This window comes from Gopherus evgoodei, chromosome 2, assembly GCF_007399415.2.
Source record: "Gopherus evgoodei ecotype Sinaloan lineage chromosome 2, rGopEvg1_v1.p, whole genome shotgun sequence".
In the NCBI taxonomy this organism is placed as follows: domain Eukaryota; kingdom Metazoa; phylum Chordata; order Testudines; family Testudinidae; genus Gopherus; species Gopherus evgoodei.
Window position 1 is genome coordinate 275,405,406 of NC_044323.1, and position 21,532 is coordinate 275,426,937.

The window sequence follows — 21,532 nt, forward strand, 5'->3', positions numbered from 1 at the left end:
CACATGTCTGGCCAGTCCTGATGTAAATCTGTCTTACAAGGTGCTCCTTTGCTGCCACTGAAAGACTGGCCATGGGCATCGTCCAACCTCACAACATATTTCAGTAACACACACATAACAATACTTAGTAACTTCAGGTACAATGGTAACACACATAATTCAACAGAGTAGTCATGTTTAATGGAGCATGACTTCTCAAATGATACCACACAAGGCATACTTTGTACAAAACATATACTCATATCACAGTGATGAACATGGGGTTTCCAGGGTGCTATTTTGAGGTACAGTGTTACCTGGGGTAAGTGGGTGATATATAAGGGGTCAGGCTAAAGGATCTAATGGTATCCTCTAGCCTTAAACTCTATGAAAGGGGCATCAACATACACTTCTATCTGTTTGGAGCACTAAGAAGGGGTTTTGCCATGATTGTCTCTAGGGTTGTGGTTTAATTGCACTATTACTGTGTGGCCATAGGTGTACTGATGGAATCACTAGATTTCAAATACCATGGCCAGAAGTTCTTTTTCTATTTGTTTTATATTGATCCCAGACAAGATAATGGAGCAGCTGCTACGGGACTTGGTTAATAAAGAATTAAAGGATGGTAATATAATTAATGCCAATCAATATGGGTTTATGGAAAATAGAGCCTGCCAAACTAACGTTTTTTTTATTAGATTACAAGTTTGGTTGATAAAGGTAATAGTGTTGATGTAATATGCCTAGACTTCTGTAAGGTGACTTGGTAACATATGACATTTTGATTAAAAACTAAAATGATATAAAATTTACATTTGTACACATTACATGGATTAAAAGCTGGCTAACTGATAGGTCTCAAAATGTAATTTTAAATGTAGAATTGTCATCAAGTGGGTGTATTAGCCCCATGATATTTAACATTTTTATCAATGACCTGGAAGAAAACAAAATAATCACTGATAAAGTTTGCAGATGACAAAATAATTGGGGGACTGGTAAATATTGAGTAGTAATAAATATTGGGGTAGTGGGTAGTAGCCATGTAAGCTGTTCTGCTTTAAGGTATGGTCATCTTCCCATGCAAGCCTCAAGTCCAATTGGCCCCTGATAAGGGCTGCTGCTCAGGATAAAGAGCAAAGGCCAGTGATGGACCCAGCAGACATAAGCCAGGCTCCCCAACAGTGGTGAAGGTGGAGGAGCCACAACTATGGATGTGTGAATCACGTAGGCAGAAGGAAAGCTAGATCTTCGCAACTGTCATTCATGCTCTCAGGAACCGACTGCATCTGGCAGAAGAGTTCCTGGGAAGGGGGATGGTGTCCCCAACAATAAAACCTCTCTATGTCTTCCCATTTCTGAGGAGGCACAGTGAAATCAAGGGACAATGGACCATGACAACAGCACTAGGATTAAAGCCCCTTCTGGCTAAAACCCACACCAGACCTTGTGGAGTTGATTGGTTGGTCACCCCTATCATTGGGACCAGTGACACAAAAGCTGTAACGTAAGGGCACTGAGAAACAGTATGCCTTGATGTGATCCGTTCCCCATTCTACCTGATAATTCTTGGAATTCCTTGGTTGGAGTGGCATGACCTGTACATCTCCTGGTGATGGTGGAGCATTAGCTTCTCCACTGAATACTGTCAGAAAGTAACAAAGCAATCAATCTCCAACTGACCTGTACCCAGGGCTCCAGGATGGAAGCAGAACTCTGGACAGCAGGGGCTGGCCATATGAGAGTGGCCTCAGGCCAGAACCAAAAGTATCACAACTACCTGAATGTGTTAAAAAAGAAAAATGCAGACTCACTACCCCCACACAGAAACTAGGACTGCCCTACTTACAGCCAGGGCAAAAGTGCCTTATGGACAGATATATTCCATTTCTGAACCAGAACTGGAGACGCTCCATGCGTATGTCCAGGAAATCTTGCCAAGGACTTCATTCGGTGATTTACCTCTCCAGCAGGCGCACCAGTTCACTTTGTGAAGGAGCAGGATGGATCATTATGCCTCTGTGTAGACTATCGCACACTGAACTATCTCCACCACATAGAACCCCCAAACAGCTGGGCAAACTGAACAGGTGAACCAAATACTAGAGCAGAACTTAAGGTGCTTTGTAAATTACCATCGAGATAACTGGTCCATGCTCCTGCCATATGCAGAGTTTTCTTACAATAGCGCTGATGTGACTTCACAGGTTAGAGCCCCTTCTTCACTAATGATGGGTTCCATCCCTGTTTCCACCCAGTGTTACCAGCAGCCTCCCTGCATCCTGTGGCTACTCACTGGGTCCAACAGATCCATCTCACTCAGAAAGAGCTCAAGAACCACCGAGAAGAGGAGAAGGAGACCTACAAGAGGCATGCCCATGGTCGGCAACAGGAAGTGCCAGCATTTACAGTAAGCCAGAAGGTGTGGCTTGCTGCTAAACACCTCCAGACTAGGTGACCTTCCCACAAATTGGACCACCAGTTTCTGGAATATGTCCTGATATGCCAGCAAATTAACCCAGTTACCTTCAAGCTCCACCTGCCCGTCTCTCAAAATACACCTAGTTTTCCAAATCTCCCTTCTGAAGCCCTACACTAAGAACCTCTTCCCTGACTTAACTACATTGCTGCCACCACCAGTAGAAATCCAGGGTTATGAGGAATACAAAGTGCATGACATCCTCAACTCCTGATGGCAATGCATGTCTGTCCTATCTGGTGGACTGTGGAGGCTATGGCCCTGAAGAATGCACTTGGGAGCTTGCCTATGTCCACACCCATAACCTGTTTGATGAACTCCACAAAACTCACCCAGCCAAGCCTGACACCACCTCAAAGGGGGTGAAGTGGGGAGATGGTGTAAGAACTATAGGTCTAGAACCTGGGACTATGGGCCATTGGCATCTCCACATCACCACAGGAGGCTTAGGCTGGGTTCCTGTGGGAGGACCCTGTGAAGCTTGGCTCAGCAGGAAATGCTGCCCAGCAGGACCCGGGTGGCAGCTCTTCACAGCCCGATTGGCTGGCACCAGTATTTAAGCCAGGAAGCCAGGATGGGGATCTATCTGAGCAACAACAGACTGCCTGCATCTGCTCCAGACCCTGCCCATGAGAGACCCTAGACTCTGACTTGTGACCCTGCCTGACTCTCGGTTTGCCCTTTGTCTTATCTCAGACTCTGAGGGCTTGTCTACATCAGAAAGTTGCAGCGCTGGTGAGGGAGTTACAGCGCTGCAACTTAGGAGGTGTACACATCTGCAGGGCACCACCAGCGCTGCAACTCCCTGTTTGCAGCGCTGGCCGTACTCCCGTTTTGTCTCGGGTGTAGAGGATCCAGCGCTGGTGATCCAGCGCTGGTAATCAAGTATAGACACTTACCAGTGCTTTTCTTGACCTCCGTGGAATAAGCAGGTATCCCAGCAGACCTTAGGAAGCCTCTGGTAATCAAGCTGGTCTCCTTCCCTGGCTTGCTCTCGCGTTCCCCGAACCCCGAGCAAGCAGGTCTCCTTCCCTGAGGTTTGCTGGGTGGTTCCGGGAACGCGAGAGCAAACCGCGGCGAAGCTGGTCTCCTTTCCCGGTTTGCTCTCGCGTTCCCCGAGCAAGCAGGTCTCCTTCCCTGCGTTTTGCAGGGTGGTTCGGGGAACGCGAGAGCAAACCGCGGCGAAGCTGGTCTCCTTCCCTGGTTTGCTCTCGCATTCCCCGAACCCCGAGCAAGCAGGTCTCCTTCCCTGCGGTTTGCAGAGTGGTTCGGGGAACGCGAGAGCAAACCGCGGCGAAGCTGGTCTCCTTCCCTGGTTTGCTCTCGCGTTCCCCAAACAAGCAGGTCTCCTTCCCTGCGGTTTGCAGGGTGGTTCGGGGAACGCGAGAGCAAACCGCGGCGAAGCTGGTCTCCTTCCCTGGTTTGCTCTCGCGTTCCCCAAACAAGCAGGTCTCCTTCCCTGCGGTTTGCAGAGTGGTTCGGGGAACGCGAGAGCAAACAGCGGCGAAGCTGGTCTCCTTCCCTGGTTTGCTCTCGCGTTCCCCGAACAAGCAGGTCTCCTTCCCTGCGGTTTGCAGGGTGGTTCGGGGAACGCGAGAGCAAACCGCGGCGAAGCTGGTCTCCTTTCCCGGTTTGCTCTCGCGTTCCCCGAACCCCCGAGCAAGCAGGTCTCCTTCCCTGCGGTTTGCAGGGGGGTTCGGGGAACGCGAGAGCAAACCGCGGCGAAGCTGGTCTCCTTTCCCGGTTTGCTCTCGCGTTCTCCGAACCCCCCTTGAAGCCGCCCAACAGCGCTGCAGTGTGGCCACATCTAACACCACTTGCAGCGCTGGTTGCTGTAAGTGTGGCCACTCTGCAGCGCTGGCCCTATACAGCTGTACTAATACAGCTGTAACAACCAGCGCTGCAAAATTTTAGATGTAGACATGGCCTGACTCTCAGTACCTGATTTGGCTTGACTCCTGTTCTGACCACTAAATAGGATTGCCCACATCCTGGTTGCAATCAGCTGCCTAGTATACTGGCTTTCCTGGATCCCGTTCTTAAGCACCTATCTCTCCCCATTCATTGCATAGGGTGCCTGGGCACCTAACCCAGGTTTTGTGGATTTCATTGTTGTTCCAGTGATTTTCTGGGTGCCTAAAAGTTAGGCTTTGAAACACTAAGCTTTGCAACACCTATGGCCCTTTGTGGATCCAAGTCCTAGGCCCCAGTTAAGCAAAACACTTACATATGTAATTCCATTGACTTTAATGGAACTTGAGCGAGAGATTTGCTGAATCAGGGCACTTAGCATATTTTTTCCTGCCCCCAATTTAGAAGAAATCTGGCACCTTGAAGATTGCTACCTGTGGGGTTTTAGCTACACAGCCCCTACTAACTTAGTGCAGAAATCTCAGGGTAAGTTTTTCCAGTCTGTCCAAAGGTAATTGTAGAGTTTCTGGAGATGAGTTTCAGAAACCTGATACGTGTGCTCTGAAACTTAAGCCTTTTTGTGCACAAAACCCACTATTTTCTCTCATTTTCTAGTATATATTTTGAAACCCAGCCAGGCATCCTCTTCTATATAATCTTCCTGTTTCAATGACCATGATGCTGATCCCGTTTGTCATTCAGTTATTTGTCTTCCTGATGAGTTAACCTGTCAGGCTAAGGTATTCCTTGTGTATATTCCCCATCATCTGATCAGACACCTTTCTGATCATGCAGTCCCAACTTGGGCTAAAGTCCTTTTGATTTCAATTGGAGTTTTGCCTGATTAAATGTCTTCAGGTTCCCAGGGCCAGAAGATACATTGCTTATGTAATCCCTCAACTTGGAGTACCAAGGTGGAAACTACATAGCTTGGAAGCAGCTGGATACATGTGAATTACAAGGCCTATTCATCACTTAAGTCCCATTTAACCATTGACCTTTTGTTGGCCCTTACTGAAGACAATTGTAAATCAAAACAAAAGGTTAATGCAACAAAACAGTGGATTTATCCATTCTGGGTATTACCATAGCACCTGTTGCCATGGTATTTAAGATAGACTTGCAGGTGAGTCTTTCAATTTACATTTGTGAAAAGCCTACTCACTTGAAAGCAACAAACAACTAAATGCCAAGGTTCACATTGTTTGAACATTTATTGCAATTCAGTGTCAAAGACATTTTAGAAAAATACATCACTGTTCGTACCAAACCACTGTAAAAATCAGAGTTGAACATGCAAAGAAAAAAAAAGTGTGTGCAAATAATTTATATGGAAGGATTTTAATCACACAATAATATTAAATAGGAGTCTTAATACACAAGGTATGCTTTTCACTTCATACCTTATCTAGTTACAGCTTTATTTAAAAAGGAAAAACAAGTTTCCCTTTCACATATAAGCAGGTATTCATTATTACTGCAGATTAGCCCCTAAAACATTAGTACATTTGCAATTTCTAATTAAAATGTTAACTGTGGAGCTGCCCTGTTGGCACTATATGCAGCAAGTGATAGCCAAAAAGTGCCAGACTACCCTCAGTTACAGCAGCGGGGTCACCCGGGTGAAAGGGCTGTGTGTGCTCTATAGAGTGCCAGAACAGGGGTGTTACTTAGGTGTTCACGCTATTAATATATTGGAGACTGTCAAGAAAAGGAAAGATTTACTGTCTTTGGGGCCAGACCTGCACACAGCTGAATGATCCAGAGCATCTTCCACTACCAATGAAGTCAATAGGAGTGGGGAGAACTAAAGAGGTGCTGAGTACATTGCAGATTAGGCTCCACTTAGGAACTTCTCAACCTCAGAGGCAGCAGAGGGCTAGTCAGCTCAGAAGAAGGGACCTTTACAAGAGCCATTACATGTAGAAGGAAAGCATTTATAAAAAGTTAGTTTGTCTGTACACATTACTGTGCCTAGACGACAAGCAGAACTCCAAATGCTATAGGAAAACTTTTAAACTGATTACCCATCATATCCACAGAGAGGGTGTGTTTTTGCCAACAAGCCAGCAAGCAAGACTAGCGTTTTAATTGAAAGCTATTTTTTGGCAAGGTGCTGATCTGTGAGAAGAAGCTGTGCAACAGGTTACTAAGAGCCCCTCAAAAGTACATGATGATTTATTGTAGTGAACAGAAGGTTTAAACATGAGACATCATCCAAGATTTATTAGGTACTCTACAGTATTTGAAATGTTCCTGGTCTATTTCAGTTGTAGCTACTATGGGCCAAAGAATTGGCTGGGCAGAACAAGCTAGTTTACTACATGTGTATGTTCTAGGAGCTGTTTGTGCAGCCAAACAGAAATGGGAACACAAACATTAGTCACTACAGGAGTTCAAAACAGGGGGATAGCAATCTTCCCATTTACAGAACGTGGTATGGTGCAATTAAACGTTTACATATGAAGCATGTCTGTAGAGCAGTACAAGGTTTCCTAACGATTTTACAAAACAGAAGTAATATAATTAAAAAAAAATACAAGATGAGGTGCACACATTTCATAATCAAACATTAAAATACCAAACCATCATTAGTATAAACTGCTCAGTTTATGTACAACTGAAATTCAGCATCTTGAAATGACTGTCAAATTCAAATAGAACTCAAATACTCACCTCCCCCGGGAAACTGAAATGCAAAATTCTCCTCTCTTCCTTCCCTGCCCCCTCCTCTGTATGGAGTGGTTTTAAAATATCTGTACTGAGCCATATTCAGCTCTGTTGCACCAGTAAATGCAGACAAACTCCATTGGTTTCAATGGAATCACTCTGTATTTATGGTGATAAAGGCAGAACAAAGACCTTGTTTCATAGTATTGAAACTAACGAAATCCTAACGGCAACCCAGATGAAAGGCTGTTTGGAAAGATCATCATCATCATCGATGTCACGTTCAAACACAGAAAGCCTGTTTTCAACTTACAATAACTTTGCCAGAATTACCCTGAAAATAAGGAGGTCCCTTTTATGCCAAAGTAGCCTTGCACCTTCCTGCCTCAAACCCACTGTTACCGCTCAGTTTTCAGTCTCCTGTCAGCCCACGTCATGCAGATGCAAATAATCTACTTAAATAAAACCGATGCCTTTGTAAGTGGTCAGGCTAAGGCATCTGGGCACAAACAGTGGTTGTTAAAAAGGAATTATTTGACTCACTACAATATTTGACAGTAATAAACCATTTTGGGAATAGGAAAGACTCATGAGGAGATCGATATCAGTAACGACTGCAGCAATAAAATAACAATATGAGGCAAGCTCTATTTCTTTCTGTAGCAGACTCATTTAATAAGTTATACTCCTTAATAGCATGCATTACGTTTGGTTTCATGCTGTAGGTCTCTTCCTCAAGTAACCACGTAAGAATAGTTTTTCTTGAAACAACACAATCTGAAAATGTCAATGTGTAGATAAATGTTTCACTTAAGGCCCATGTAGTGCTTTCAAATCAGAATCTGCACTTTAAACTTCAACTGCTTTACCAAACATTAGCTAATTGATCCTTACAGTGGGGCACTGCAATAAGTAGTTATTGTCCCCATTTTACAGACTGGAATTGGAGGCAGAGAGTGTTTTGCCCAAAACCACAGGGGAAATAGTTGCACAGCCAGGACTAGAGTTCGTAAGTTCCTGACTCAGAACCTTGTGCTCAGACTATTATATATGGAATTTAACTCCAGAATCGACCCTGGAGTTAAATTCACTTGATGTCAGTTTCACCGAGGAGGAACTTGCTCCAATAAATACAACCTAAAATAAGTATTTTACAGGTTGAAACACCAATTGCTGGTATGTCAAATTTGACATTGCAAATCACAACTTCTATTTAGGTTGGTTCACTGGGAGTAGATGGGGCAGACAGATGAGGAAGGAGGAAAAAAAATCAGACCTCCAAGCAGGGGGCACAAAGGTTATAAGGGTACTTTGAACTGCTAGAGAAAGGATTAACATGGATCTTCACACACATTGCTACTTCAGTCACTTCCCTTAACACTCATCTTTCATCAAGTCAAATTCCAGTCTCATTTATACCCACAACACCTCACTGACATCAACAAGGGTTGCATGGGTGTGCAGGAGAATAGAAGCTGGCCTCTCTTACTCAGTTACACTAACTCCCACAACTAGAGTTTCATTTCTCCAGGTTAACTACCTCTGAATCACTTTCCACTCACATGAACATACACCCTCTCCCCCGAGTTCAAATTTACTCTTTTGACCCATCTTTGAGTTGAGAGCAGATGGAGGGAGGGCAAGGTCTCTGTCGTCAAACTATTTTATTCCCTTCTCTGCATAATGCAAAATGATTTCTGATGGGAGTGTCTCTTGCCCTGTCTCTGAAAGAGATTTCTGGAAGAACCAAACCTTCTGCCTTGGAATGCAACAAATGGCAGTTACTGTTAAAGCATTCTCCTGGATATCCCCTCACCAGGGCTGCAGTCTCCATCCCCACCATTCAATCTAAACACTCATTTTTCCCCCCACAACTACTGAAAGAGCATGCAAAGTGATTTAGTTTGTAAAAATGCAAATACTGTTGCAAAAATATATATAAACAGCTGCAGAAACGTGTTAGAGATCAATTATAAAACTGTAAAAAAAGGAACAGACTATTAAATAATTAAACTCAAGTAGTTCTTCCTGATTTATCCTGAGTATTCCTCTTCCTCGCAACTCTTTTGTCCATACCATACAACCTATTAATGTTTGTCTTTCTTAGGCACCTTGCTTACGCACTCTGCGTACAGTGTTGGAAAAGTGCTGTACATGAACGCTGCTATAGGACAACTGCAAGGATTGTTCCTATGTAGGCTTTCCAAACTTTTATACATGGACTGGAATCTGCCAGATTAAGTTTGTCAAATTCATGAGTTATACATAACAAAGGAGATTAGAAGTTTGGCCATTAATTTCAGTGGGATCAAGATTTGTAAGCACTAATTCTCACTGTATCTCTGTTAATCTGGCACTGGCAGGGAGATGGATTAGGTAAATTATTTTCCATTTCTATGATCCATAGAAATGATATGGGATGTCACGTGATTAGAAATCCTATTTACCCTAAGGACTGACTGTACCCGTATTACACTAGAACTCTATGGCTGGCTTTCCTCGCTGCTCTTCCTGTTTCTAACAGCAGTTACAAACAAATAGTATTTATCTTACATGCTATAAGCCAGATCCTCAGTGAATGTAAACTCGCACAGTTCCACTAGCTCTATGGGGCTGAGTCATCTCCCAGTTACACCAGTTTTGTCTTTATTTCAGTGGAGTTACACAAGGTGGGAGGAGTCAGATCCAGTGAACCAGATGCTGATCTCAGACAGGTGTAAATCCAGAGCAGATCAGGCCCCTTATTCATCCATCGTGCATCCTCCTTAAATACAAATCCTCACCCTTGGTTTGTTTTTTTGCTTAATCTTTTATAAAGACAACAAAATTTAAAGGAAGGTGGAGTAAAATCTTAGGTATTTCTAAGGCGCTCATCATCTGGGCATTCAAGAACTGAGTACAGCAAGAAAACGAATTAAAAACGTAAGCAATAACATAAAAAGAAGTTTGCTTACGGTCATAAACATCATTTCCCTTTAAATCATTGTACAAAGTATAATAGTTCACATTGCATAATGGATTGTTGTTTCAAAGGTACTCTATTTATTCGAGGTAGAAAATGGCATGGTGTGTTATTTTCATTTTTAACTAGGATCAAATCCTAGATGTTATGCATATTTCTGAATGTGTCCAATTTTTTTTACATATAAGTATTATTAAAACTAGTTGCAGGGAATTTTTCCCCATAAATATTTTTAAAATGTCATATTTATAAATATCTATTGTAAATAAAACCAGATGGAGGAGCAGTTAAACAGTCCTAGTCTCAAACTGCTTTCTTTTCATTTATTAGAAACTGAAAAAAAATAGGAAGTTTTTAAAGGGCCATGGGGCAAATTAAGTTTTAACTTCTAAACAGAAAGAAATTTCTGCCCTGTATCTTGTACTCGGATAATAAAAAGGTGACTTTTTACAACATTGCTTATACACGCCATTCTTGTTAGAAGTCCATATTTCTTAAACATCGAACGTCAGCAAGCAATTTCACCTTTCGTCTCTAAGATCCTCTTGTTTGCTTGACTCAGGAGCTTCAAACAAACATCAACATTTACACTATTTACAAGTTCAATGTCCAAGCTGAGCGCTATAAAGTGTCTTGTAGGAATAGGATATGCTGTGAAGAACCAGGGATCAGAATCTGAACAAGTTGATAAAGTCCTGGGGTGAAAGAGAAGTGGAGCAGCTTTCTGGGTTGTTGGCTGTGCAAGGATGATCAGTACCCTGCAAAAAAATAATCCGGTTAGAGAGGCTACAGAACTAGTGTCACAGATTTAATTGGTTTAGCAATGCTCTGTGTGCCACATGCTGCACATCCAATTTGCAAACTGGTAGATTAGAGTACATAGCTGAGAATACAATAAGGTGGGTGCACAACTGGATGCAAAACTGTACTCAAAGAGTAGTTCTCAATGGTCCACTGTCAAACTGGGAGGATGCATCTAGTGGGGTTTCACAATGGTCTGTTCTGGGTCAGGTACTATTCAATATTTTCAGTAATGACTTGGATAATGGAATGGAGAGTATGCTTATCAAATTTGGGGATGATACCAAGCTGGGAGGCATTACAAGCACATTGAAGGACAGGACTAGAACTGAAACTGATTGTGATAAATTTGAGAATTGGTATGAAATCAACAAGATGAAATTCAATTAATTACAAGTGCAGAGTACCACAGTTAGGAAGAAAAAAAAATCAAATGCACAAATACAAAATGGGGAATAACTGGCTAGGCAGCAGCACTGCTGAACAGGATGTGGAGGCTCATAGATGACTCGTGCCTCCCCATACTGGTGTGGGGGGGCACAATATAAAGGGGAGGACACATGATAGCCCCACCTATCTCCTCTGCCCAGCGACCCCGGTCCAGGGCCTCCACGCTCTCCACTCCCCATGTTACCTGTTGGGGGAGGAGGGTCGCTCTGTCCTTCTCCCGCTACGTCACCCTCCCTTTGGCACGTTTGGCTGCTCTCCTTGGCAGCTGGGCCCAGGTGCGAAGCGGGAGGTTCAAGCTGGCTGCTCCGGCTCCCTGCTCCGTGCAGTGCAGCAGCTGCCTGAGAGAGTTGGACTGGGGAGGTGGCGGTAGGTCACTCCCTGGGCGGCAGTGGGTCAGTCCTGGGTCTGGCTGCTGGAGACAGGGGCTGAGCGAGCCAGAAATGTGCTGGGGGGGGAGGAAAGAGGGGGTTCTGGCTTGCTCAGCCCCTGTCCCTGGCAGCCAGGCCCAGGTGGGGAGTGGCCTGCCTTCGCCTCCCCAGCCAGGCTCTCTCAGGCAGCTGCTGCGTTGCAAGGACCAGCAACCCAGTGTGGCTTGCATGAGAAGCAGCTAGTCCTACTTCCTCCGCTCCCTGCCCTGGCCCAGCTGCCAAGGATTGGTGCTGAGCATGCTGGGGAGAGGTGCAGCAGGAAGACAGAGCCCCTCTTCCTCTTTCCCCAGCAGGCCCATCTGGGGGGCACTTGACCTCACATGCCCCCCTATGCGTTGCCTCTGATGGGGGTCATAGCTGATGGCTCATATTCAGTTTGTGATCCATGTGATATAGATACAAAAACAGCTAATATTCTGGGGTGTATTAACAGGAGTGCTGTATCTAAGACATGGGAGGCAGCAGTTCCACTTGGCACTGGTGAGGCCTCAGCTGGAGTACTGTGTCCAATTCTGAGTGCCACACACTAGGAAAGACATGGACAAATTGGAGAGAGTCCAGACAAGAGCAACAAAAATGGTAATAGGTTTTAAAAAAAACCTGACCTATGAAGTAAAAAACAAACCAACCAACCCTGGCTATGTTCAGTCTTGAGAAAAGACGATTTGGGGAGGGTGGGGAACAGACCCGAGAACAGTCTCCAGATATGTTAAGGACTGTGATCAGTTGTTCTCCATGTCCACTCAAGGGAGGACAAGAAGTAATCAGCTTAATATACAGCAAGGGAAAAGTTTCTAACTATAAGGACAGTTAAGCTCTGGAATAGGTTACCAAGGAAGGTTGTGGAATCCCCATCACTGGAGGTTTTTAAGAACAGATGAGACCAATGCCTGTCAGGGATGGTCTAGATTTACTTGGTCCTGCCTCTGCACAGGGGGATAGACTAGATGAGCTCTTCAGATCCCTTCCAGTTCTATTCTTATAGAATTCTATAATAAATGTTATACTCTCCTTTGGCAAGGAACAGGTCAAGGCACGGCTTTAGATTTTAGGGACAGTTATCAATTCAAGGGAGATGAAGGACAAGGATTCAAATTCGCTCTCCGACTCATCTCCAAAGGACAGAGACCTGATTTGGCTGTCAGTTAAATTTGTGTTAGACCAGAGTAACTCTGAAGTCAATGGAGTTATTTCAGATTTACACCACTGTAGTGGACAGCAGAATTTGTCCCCAGGTTTCTGTAAATGCTTCAAATTTGCTGTGGCACTCCAGGGGCGTTCTTCTCTCATCACAGGGCAAGAAATCCCCACTAGATCCTGTGGGGAAAAGATAAGGCCCCAGGGAGTAACAGGAAACTGTGAAGGAACTTCTTAAGATAGAGAGTAAGCAAGCTTTAAGTGGGGTTGGCCTGATTTTTGGAGAAGGTCAGCACTTGCAACTCCCGTTAACTTGAATTAGAGTGGGCATTCAGCACTTCTGAGAAATCAGGCCCTCAATCAAATACCAGCAAAATATCCAGACCTTCCAGGAGAGGATGTGGCAATGTCTGCAGAGCTGCAGTGTGTCTCCATACTGCTCTTTCCTCGGGTAACATCTTATAAGTTTAAAATACATCTTCTTCCAATCCAGCAACCCCTTCTCAGATAAGATTATCCGTTTACGAATCTAAAAATCAGAGTTAGAGTGGATTACGTGTACATGAAGGCTTAGTTTTGTTGGCAGTATCACTTCAAGACCTTCCTCCTCCTGCACATAGTAGCCAGCATGTAATTCTTGCTGATCTCCACATGATCTCATCTGTAGTGGCAAGAGAATCTGTTCTGAGCCTCTCCACATTAACAGTCTCCTTCTTCTAAATACACTACACAATATCAATACTAGAGACCAATCTTACCTTTTACACAGATTCCTTCCTGTTGCACATTGCTATACAATGGCTCCAAGGGCTTAATGCTACCACACATCACCATGATTCAGAAACGCTAAAAATGACTATCGGGATAACAAAATTTACTCCATGTAGTGGTTTCAGGAATTAAACGTGTTTTTCTGCACAGATATATCTTTAAACCTGGAGTTGCAGTATTTGCTTGTGAGACATTCACTTTTAGGACATCTTCATTAGCGGTGAAGATCAGATTTGGATCTGTCACACCATGTGACATATAGTCAATATAGGAAAAAAATATCTTCCCAGAATCCAGGGCCAGATCTTCAGCAGACGTAAATCTGTGTAGGTTTGTTGAAGTCACTGGAACAATGCTAATTCACACCAGCTGAAGATCTGGTCCCCCAATTTGTGTGTGTATATTTAGTGCTTATGAATGGTGCCAGACTGGCAGCCCTAGAGACTGAAAACCTTTACTCTCAAAACAGATACAATATAGTAACAGAGTTAGCTTGCCAACAACAGTGAACAACTCAGATGTATATATATGTGTGTGTGTGTGTGTGTGTGTGTGTCTTCCCACTAAAGGGAAAGAGAGGATAGTTCATGGTCCAGTCAATCCTTGGCCACTCCATGGAGACTGTCAGCAACGCTGCCAGTTGTGACGATGGGTTTTTTGATGTGGGCAGTTACTGTTGGGAACTACACAGACACAGAACTCTGTAAACCTATGGTACAAATAGCAGTGTTACCATCCGAGGCCATGTGGATAGGTTAGCAGCCTAGATTGGAGGAGGTGCGTGTGACGTTATTGATGCTGCAGCCTTCTATTTCAGGCACCAGTATTGTGGCATTTACAACACTATCAGAACTTTATCACCATTGTCTTGTCATCCCATATTAGAAACTCACAGCATGCGCCTCAGAACAAAGAAGCAGTCAAAGATCTGGAAGATTTGTCTATGTGTGTTCAATCACAAATGGGTTACAATAGGAGATTGATTGAGGTTTAACTTTCATCCCATTACCTGTCGGTCTGTGAAATGGTACTGGCAGAGCTTTTTCCACAGTAGCCGGTCCTCACTGAGCACTTGCAATTCAGGGGCCACTTGTCCAAGGCTGACAAGGTCTCTCCCATCAGTTAGCCGCTGCATGATGTTTAATTGTAAACACAACGGCAGGTCTGTAAAGGTCATTCCTTTAAAGGCAGGCTGGAAAAAAAGTGTAAGAGCTCAGTTAGTGAAAAGCAGGCAATTCTAAATGGGAGCAATGTACTACTTGCTAAATATTTTATATACACAAGATGCAGTGACACTGGATAATTTCCCATCCAGGGGACAGATCAGTTCCCCTAGGAGATCCTATGATGGGCTGTGGTGTTGTTGAGCCATTACTTCCAGCGAGAAAAGTATCCGTATCCACCATTTACTCAGAGCAACAATTGTGTTGTGCTATCAAACGTTAACTGCACAATTTACTCCCCTCACCACTGGACAGGAGGTTTATGGTGCCCAAGCTCCACTATAGTGGACCAGGGCATTACTGTCTGTAGGTCACTTCAGATAACTGGAGGGGCAGTACTGTTCCCTAACAGGTTAAACCTCCAGTCTATACAGTTTAAGTCCTTTGGAAATTTCATGTCCTACTAAGACAACTGTGTTTTACTTTGAAGGGTCACATGATCCTATATTAACCAAGTAGAGATGTTCACTAGTAATGGTACCAATCAATATTTCCCTTTAATTGTTTCCTACAACATTGCTGGCAATGCTACCTGTTACCCAGGAAATATTTAAGAGTATTTTTTTTAAAATTGTTTCCTACAGGGGATACTTCTAGGACCACGTCTACATTGTGGATTTGCCTCAATTACAGTCATCGTTGTCTAGTAACCAGTTCAGCTACACCAATGCAAATTCTTGGTCTAGACAATGAAAGTCACTATCTCTACTAGTGGCCCTTAGCACTGGGCTCCATACAGTGGCTCTGTCTGTCATACTAGGGTTTGCATGCGTGCAGCTACACTGGTAACGGGATACAGACTGTTGAATTCAGGGAAAATCCTCAGTGCCATCAAGACCTAAGAACCAGGAAATGGGCTCCAACTGCTACACTAGTGCCCACTCCGTACTCATGTGGTAAAGGTTTGCAGGCTTGGGCTCAACAGTGAAACAATGTTAAGAGTCTCAAATAAATGTGCCAAGTTTTTAGTTGCCCTGCACCAAGATGCCTCTATTTTAAGTTGCAGTCACATCACCCTACATGCAACTGGCAGGGCAGTTAACTGTTTAAAACAAAATACAAATAGCTGATCAGCTAAGGAAAATTTTGTGGGACTATTTTTAAAATATGACCCCGTCTCCAGTGTTTGGATGGTGTCTGGCCATTCAAAGGCATAATATAAATATTTATTTAGACACAAAAGTTCCCATTTCGTAACCCTTCAGTAAGCCACATAGTTATTAATCTATAACAGGGCCCAGTGTACTCTGCAACTCCATAGCAGCAGCATATGCTGCACAGCCCATCCACTGTGACAAAAACTCTGGTAATCTTTCATTAATAATTAATTTTCTAGCCCTTCTGGTTGCCAAGAACACCATAAACAGACACAATTGCATCTTCCAGTAGCCTGAAACAATAGCTCCAAAAAGAGTGAACAATCCCACTCATATCAGTGGGGTGTTGACTCTAAACTCTAAGAGTGATAACTTAGGAAAACTACTGTTAACTATTTTGCTGCTGGTCATTGTTAATAGGGACATCTAGCCAATATTCTTATCTCAGGATCCCAAGCAGCCTCTCATATACCCGCCCTAAAACCCAAAAGGTTTCTTACTCAACTTCCCTCTGACAACTTCTACAATGCAGTTTGTATTGTAGAAACTCAATACAAAACTCTGAAGCACACTACAAATTAAAAATGTAAGTGCATTGCATAACTAAATTCCATATGGAATTAAATAACACAGAGCATACTGTAAAGATTGCTTCATTTGTGTATTTCAATTAAATTAAAAAAACAGCAAGGTTTTTATTGACCTAGAGTTGGTGCAACAGTCCAGTGTGCTCCACTGGGGTGTGACAGATCTCTATCCCAGGCTGCAGAATTTAGGTCAAGTTTGCTGTGGATAACACAGAAGTCTTGTATATAATTTATTAGTGCCCTCAAATTCCATTCACTAATGAAGTTGCACTTTTTACAGATGAAATACCCACATAAGTCAACGGGGGTTTTACATGAGTAAAATGTACAGGACTAGGCTCAAATATGTTGAACTCAAAAAGACACCTGCGCATCTTACTAATGAAGTCCATGTGACTAAAGCACATTCTTCAGGATTTTGCTGAATCAGGGCCAAAGACTTATCTGCTACATTTCAAACGTGACTTTTTTTTTTTTCTTTTTAAAAGAACTCACTCTAGATCAGAGGAGTCCTATGTTAACCTTCATTTCCTTGACAGGATTTTTTTTTAAGCTAGCAAGTACTACAATGCTCAGTATATATTTCTCAAGCTTTAGACTCCTTGGCTGTTAAGACATTTTTTCTCCTTCTGAAATACCAAAAGCACTTGGTCTACTTTCAGTAAGTGGCCAACTGCCTGTAATACTGCTCTTTCCCCTCCTCCTTTAAACACAGCTGCTTTTGTTCAAGCTTGACAAGAAATCATCTTCAGTGGTGTGAAAATTACATTTTTTGCAAGCTTTACAGCTTGAGACATTAAACAATTTTTTAAAAGAAAGGCCAGCCGACCATGTTTAGGCCAAAAAGTAAACAAATGTATGTAAAACACACACACACTTCAGTTCACAAGTGGTGCTATGACAGAACGTTGGCTGGGATTGATAGATTTTTTTAACTGGTCTTCAGGATTTTCTAACCTGATGGTATACTGGCCTGGTGCTGAGATAAAATAGTTTTAACTATTGAGTCAAGCAGCTGGATCCTGATCTTGCAGTGAGCTCTGTGCAAGGAGAACCCTGCACCTTCAAGGAGCCCCATGCACAGGCGCCAGCTTTCTCTGGGCCCCAGGGGTGCTCAACCCCCTACCCTGGACCCCTTATCGCAAGTGCCCTGCCCCGCCTCTTCCCACTCCTGTTCCATCCTGCCCCGCCCCACCCCCTCCCCTGAGCATGCCCCATACCTGCTCTGCCCCTCAGTGCCTCCTGCATGCTGCGGAACAGCTGATCACAGCAGGCTTTAGGTGCTGGGAGGGAGAGGGAGGAGTTGATTGGCGGGGCCCCCAGTGGGCAGGAGGTGCTGGGGAGGAAGAGGGAGAGCTTGCTGCCAGTGGGTGCTAAGCACCCACTAATTTTTTTCTGTGTGTGCCCAAGCCCTGGAGCACCCATGGAGTCAGCACCTATGGTCCCATGGAAGTCAGTGTGTGTCTGGCGTCACAGAGATAATTGCAGGACTGGGGCTGTGGATTTTACTTAAGACTTTCTCTGAATCCAGAGAAGCCTCCTTTCCCCATTGTCCCTTAACTTCTCTCTCCTCACCCCAAGGTCCTTGCACTGCAGCTACGCTCCTTCAGGGTTCCCTAGATATAGTGCTTACCCTGCACACATTTTGAAATTACTTAGGCAAGCGCAAGCACCTCTCTTGCCTATTAGCAGCAGCCAAGCATGATGCCTCTTTAGCAGCCTACTGGGAAAAAATTTGCATTTCAATTAATTTAGGCCCATGTCCCAGTGTCACTATGGTCAATGGGAATTTTGCAATTAACTTCAAGGTGAGAGTGGGACTCTTAGGAAAGGGGACAGATATATTGGCAACATTAGAAACTAAAGTCCAGTACTGAGTCACAGACAATACTAGTACAAGTGCTAGTCTCATCATTCGAGTCTCATCATTCTGCCTTAGCCCTGACTCTGACCCTCTGTTGAGACTGCCAGTGAAACGTGAGCATCTATCCAAAAGGAACTGAAGTGAGACCAAACTCCACTCACACAGCATTTGATGACCATTTAGAGGCCTAAATGGTTTTGGTTACTACTAACAGCAGGCCTGATTGTGGAGTCAGTGGGTGATCTGAGGAGCACTTGAAGATGCCAGGCTTCATCATGCGGTCAGCTTTTCTAAATGAAGCTGTTTTTAGAGAAACATGCAATGTTACCATGTAACTCTGAAAAACATTTTGCATCTTGGTTTAATTTTCCACTTGAAAGTCAGAATAAAAGTAATACTTAAAAAAAGCCTCCCCCTGTCTAATCCAATTGAATTCAAATCTTAATCCAAATTCTCTCCACCAGCAGGCTCTGTGTGAAGTCTAGGAATGCTCATTATGATCCAATTACACAGGCAGGAGCTGCAGCTGCATGATAAGGTTGCATGAAAGAGCCAATGTATCATTTGCCTCTAAGTGAGGGCTTGGATTCTTGCTTACTCTTGTGATTTGGATGCTGTTCAGTTGCTGTTGCCAGTGAAGAATAGTCTCCATTCTGTGTACCCACATGTTGATGTTTCCAACCAGAACAGATTTGCCAACCCTTTGCACCAGGGTGCACAGTGACGTATAGAGAGTCTGCAGCAATTCCCTTATTAGCCTGATGTTCTGCTGATCTTCAAGGACTTTGGAGGCAGAGAGAAGAAGAAAAATATATTTTAAAAAGAGACTATAATGTTTAAATACATTCTCAGTATCTACTTTCTTCTGGAGGCTTTGTAACAATTACTCTCTATGATCTTAGGCCAAAAAGTATCAAATCTGGAACTGTGGGGGGAAGGAGGGAGTAGAGGAGGACTGCTCTGTCTAGACATGACAGTTTATCAGACAGGAAACATTTGTCAGAGATGTTCGCTAATAACTGTACAAGAGATTGACCTAAGGAACAATGTTCCCTCTAATTTTTTACATATGGAGGTCATGTGTAGCAGGGGTGGAGCCGAGGGGTTCAGCATGTGGGAGGGGGCTCAGGCAGACTGTTGGAGTGCGGGGTGGATAAGGGCTCCAGCTGGGGGTTGCAGCCTCTGGGGTGGGGCTGGGAATCAGGGGTTGGGGTGTGGGAAGGGCTCAGGGCTAGGGCAGAGGAGTGTGTGGGGGGGTGAGGGCTATAGCTAGAGATTTGGGGTTTGGGGTACAGGCTTCCCTGGGACTGTGGCAGATGAGAGAGGACTCCCTTCAGCCCTTTCCCCCAGCCACGGCAGCTCCGAGGCTGGGACTGGGGGAGAGGCATGTCCTCCACCGGCTGCGGCAGCTCCAGCTCTCCCCACCTGCGTGGCCCTTGATAGCCTGCTCCTTGGCCATGCAGCCTAGAGGGAACTTTGCTGAGGAAGGATGTCTGGTCTTTCTACAGTGCTTCTAACAGCCACTCTAGGAACATTAGCCAACTTGTCCCCCTTAGATCGATGCTTGGAGGAGACCTTCCACACACAGCTCTTGCCCTGCTTCCAACCAGTTCATGTGGAAACAGAGGCTCAGCCACCTCTTTAGCTCTTCTTGCCCTGTCCCTCTACTCTTACAAGGGTCCTCTGAAGGTTGAGGGTCCACACAAGGAGAGGGAGTGGAGATTGCATTGACCAGGGAAGGGGGAATCCCCAAAACACACACACACACACACACACACACACACACACACACACACACACACACACACACACAAAATACACTGTGACCCAACAGAGATTTCCAGAAAAAAGTAATGTCGGCCCTGACAGACTCCTTTCCCTAGGTGGGCAGCCATGGCCAGTGGGAGCCCCTGGTGGTGCAGCGGCTAGGAAGCCTTGGAAGTGACTAGGGCCTAGCGTTAGGAAGGAAGCACAGAGCCTTTATGCAGCCAGCCTTGGCCTCCTGCAGTTCCTCTCTAGTCTGCCAGATTTTGGGGCAGGACCAAACAGCCTATTCTGCAGACAGGGGTGCGTGGGACCCTGACCTTCCTCCCAATAGGATGACAGAAATCTGTGCCCATGCAGGGGCAGAGAATTCATATGACCTGCATATTTCTGTGCCCCATGCACAAAAATGCAAAAGAAATCTAGGGGGCAGGGGGAAAGGGACACACACACACGTCTGTTCCCTGGCAGTCCAGGCAGCACATCTGTTCCAGCATGCCTGGAGCAGCTTCAGACCCAAATCACTGCAGCGGGAGGGGGGCTAGGTGTGCGTGCCTGTGGGGAAGACGTTGATCACCATCAGGTGGCGGGGCTGGCCAACAAGCGCGAGAGACTCTGTCCCTCTCTCTTGATACTGTGGCTCAAGGGGCATGGAGGAGGGTAGGCCTTTTTGCAATGCAGGAGGAAGACTCTGTCCCCGAGGCAGAAGTGTAGCCACCTGCCTGCCTAGTAAAATGTAACTTCTTGAGAATTGAAAAAACACTTAAATATTATCATGTTACTGAAAATTGTCTGTTTTTAAATTAAAGAAAATAGCTGTTCTCAAAAAAAAAAGGCACATTTTGTTGATGAATAATTGATTTCATTCTCTGAGGCAGAAATGTAGCAACCTGTCTGCATAGTAACATTGTTAATTATTCTATTGTTAGTTAACTGTTCCCATTCTTAGTCAATTCCCCAGGAGCATAAAAACCTGTTAAAGTTTTAAGGCCCATACATTGCCAGAGTGATGTAAAGCCTTATAAATGACAGTAAGGGAATCATCTAGGAAGATCTATGCACTTTCTCCCTTTTTTCCTGTGCCAAAGTGGCACGATGAGGTTAGATTTTTACTTACCCACTTAAAAAAAACAAAACAAAACAAAACTGACTTTTGAGGGCAAGTAAAACATTTACCAAGCCAGTCAATAAAATGTCAGGACAATCAGAACCAAGCACTTCCCAAAGTACCCAGCTAGGTCCGGGACAATGATTAGCAAAACTGTATGACTTTCATGTGCGAAAGTCTGAGTAATTTAAAATGACATTTTACTTTCTTCCCCTCCGTTTGTTGTTCTGTAATGTAATTTAAATGAAAATCCAGGGTTATAACTTGAATGCAGAGTATTAGTTACCAAGTGGTTATA

The 21,532-nt window shown here is 44.3% G+C and overlaps 1 protein-coding gene across 2 annotated transcripts in view; it reads right to left on the reverse strand.

Annotated features, from left to right (window-relative positions):
• Window positions 1-5,562: 5,562 nt before the first annotated feature.
• Window positions 5,563-21,532, reverse strand: part of FBXO32 (F-box protein 32) — a 36,387-nt gene continuing 20,417 nt past the window's right edge. For both annotated transcript variants that reach the window (XM_030553786.1, XM_030553787.1), the window contains exons 6-9: window positions 18,961-19,145; window positions 14,601-14,783; window positions 13,206-13,349; window positions 5,563-10,762 (exon numbers count right to left, since the gene is read on the reverse strand). In XM_030553786.1, coding sequence (XP_030409646.1) covers window positions 10,673-10,762; window positions 13,206-13,349; window positions 14,601-14,783; window positions 18,961-19,145 — 602 coding nt within the window. In that variant the 3' untranslated portion in view covers window positions 5,563-10,672. The remainder of the gene's footprint in view (window positions 10,763-13,205; window positions 13,350-14,600; window positions 14,784-18,960; window positions 19,146-21,532) is intronic.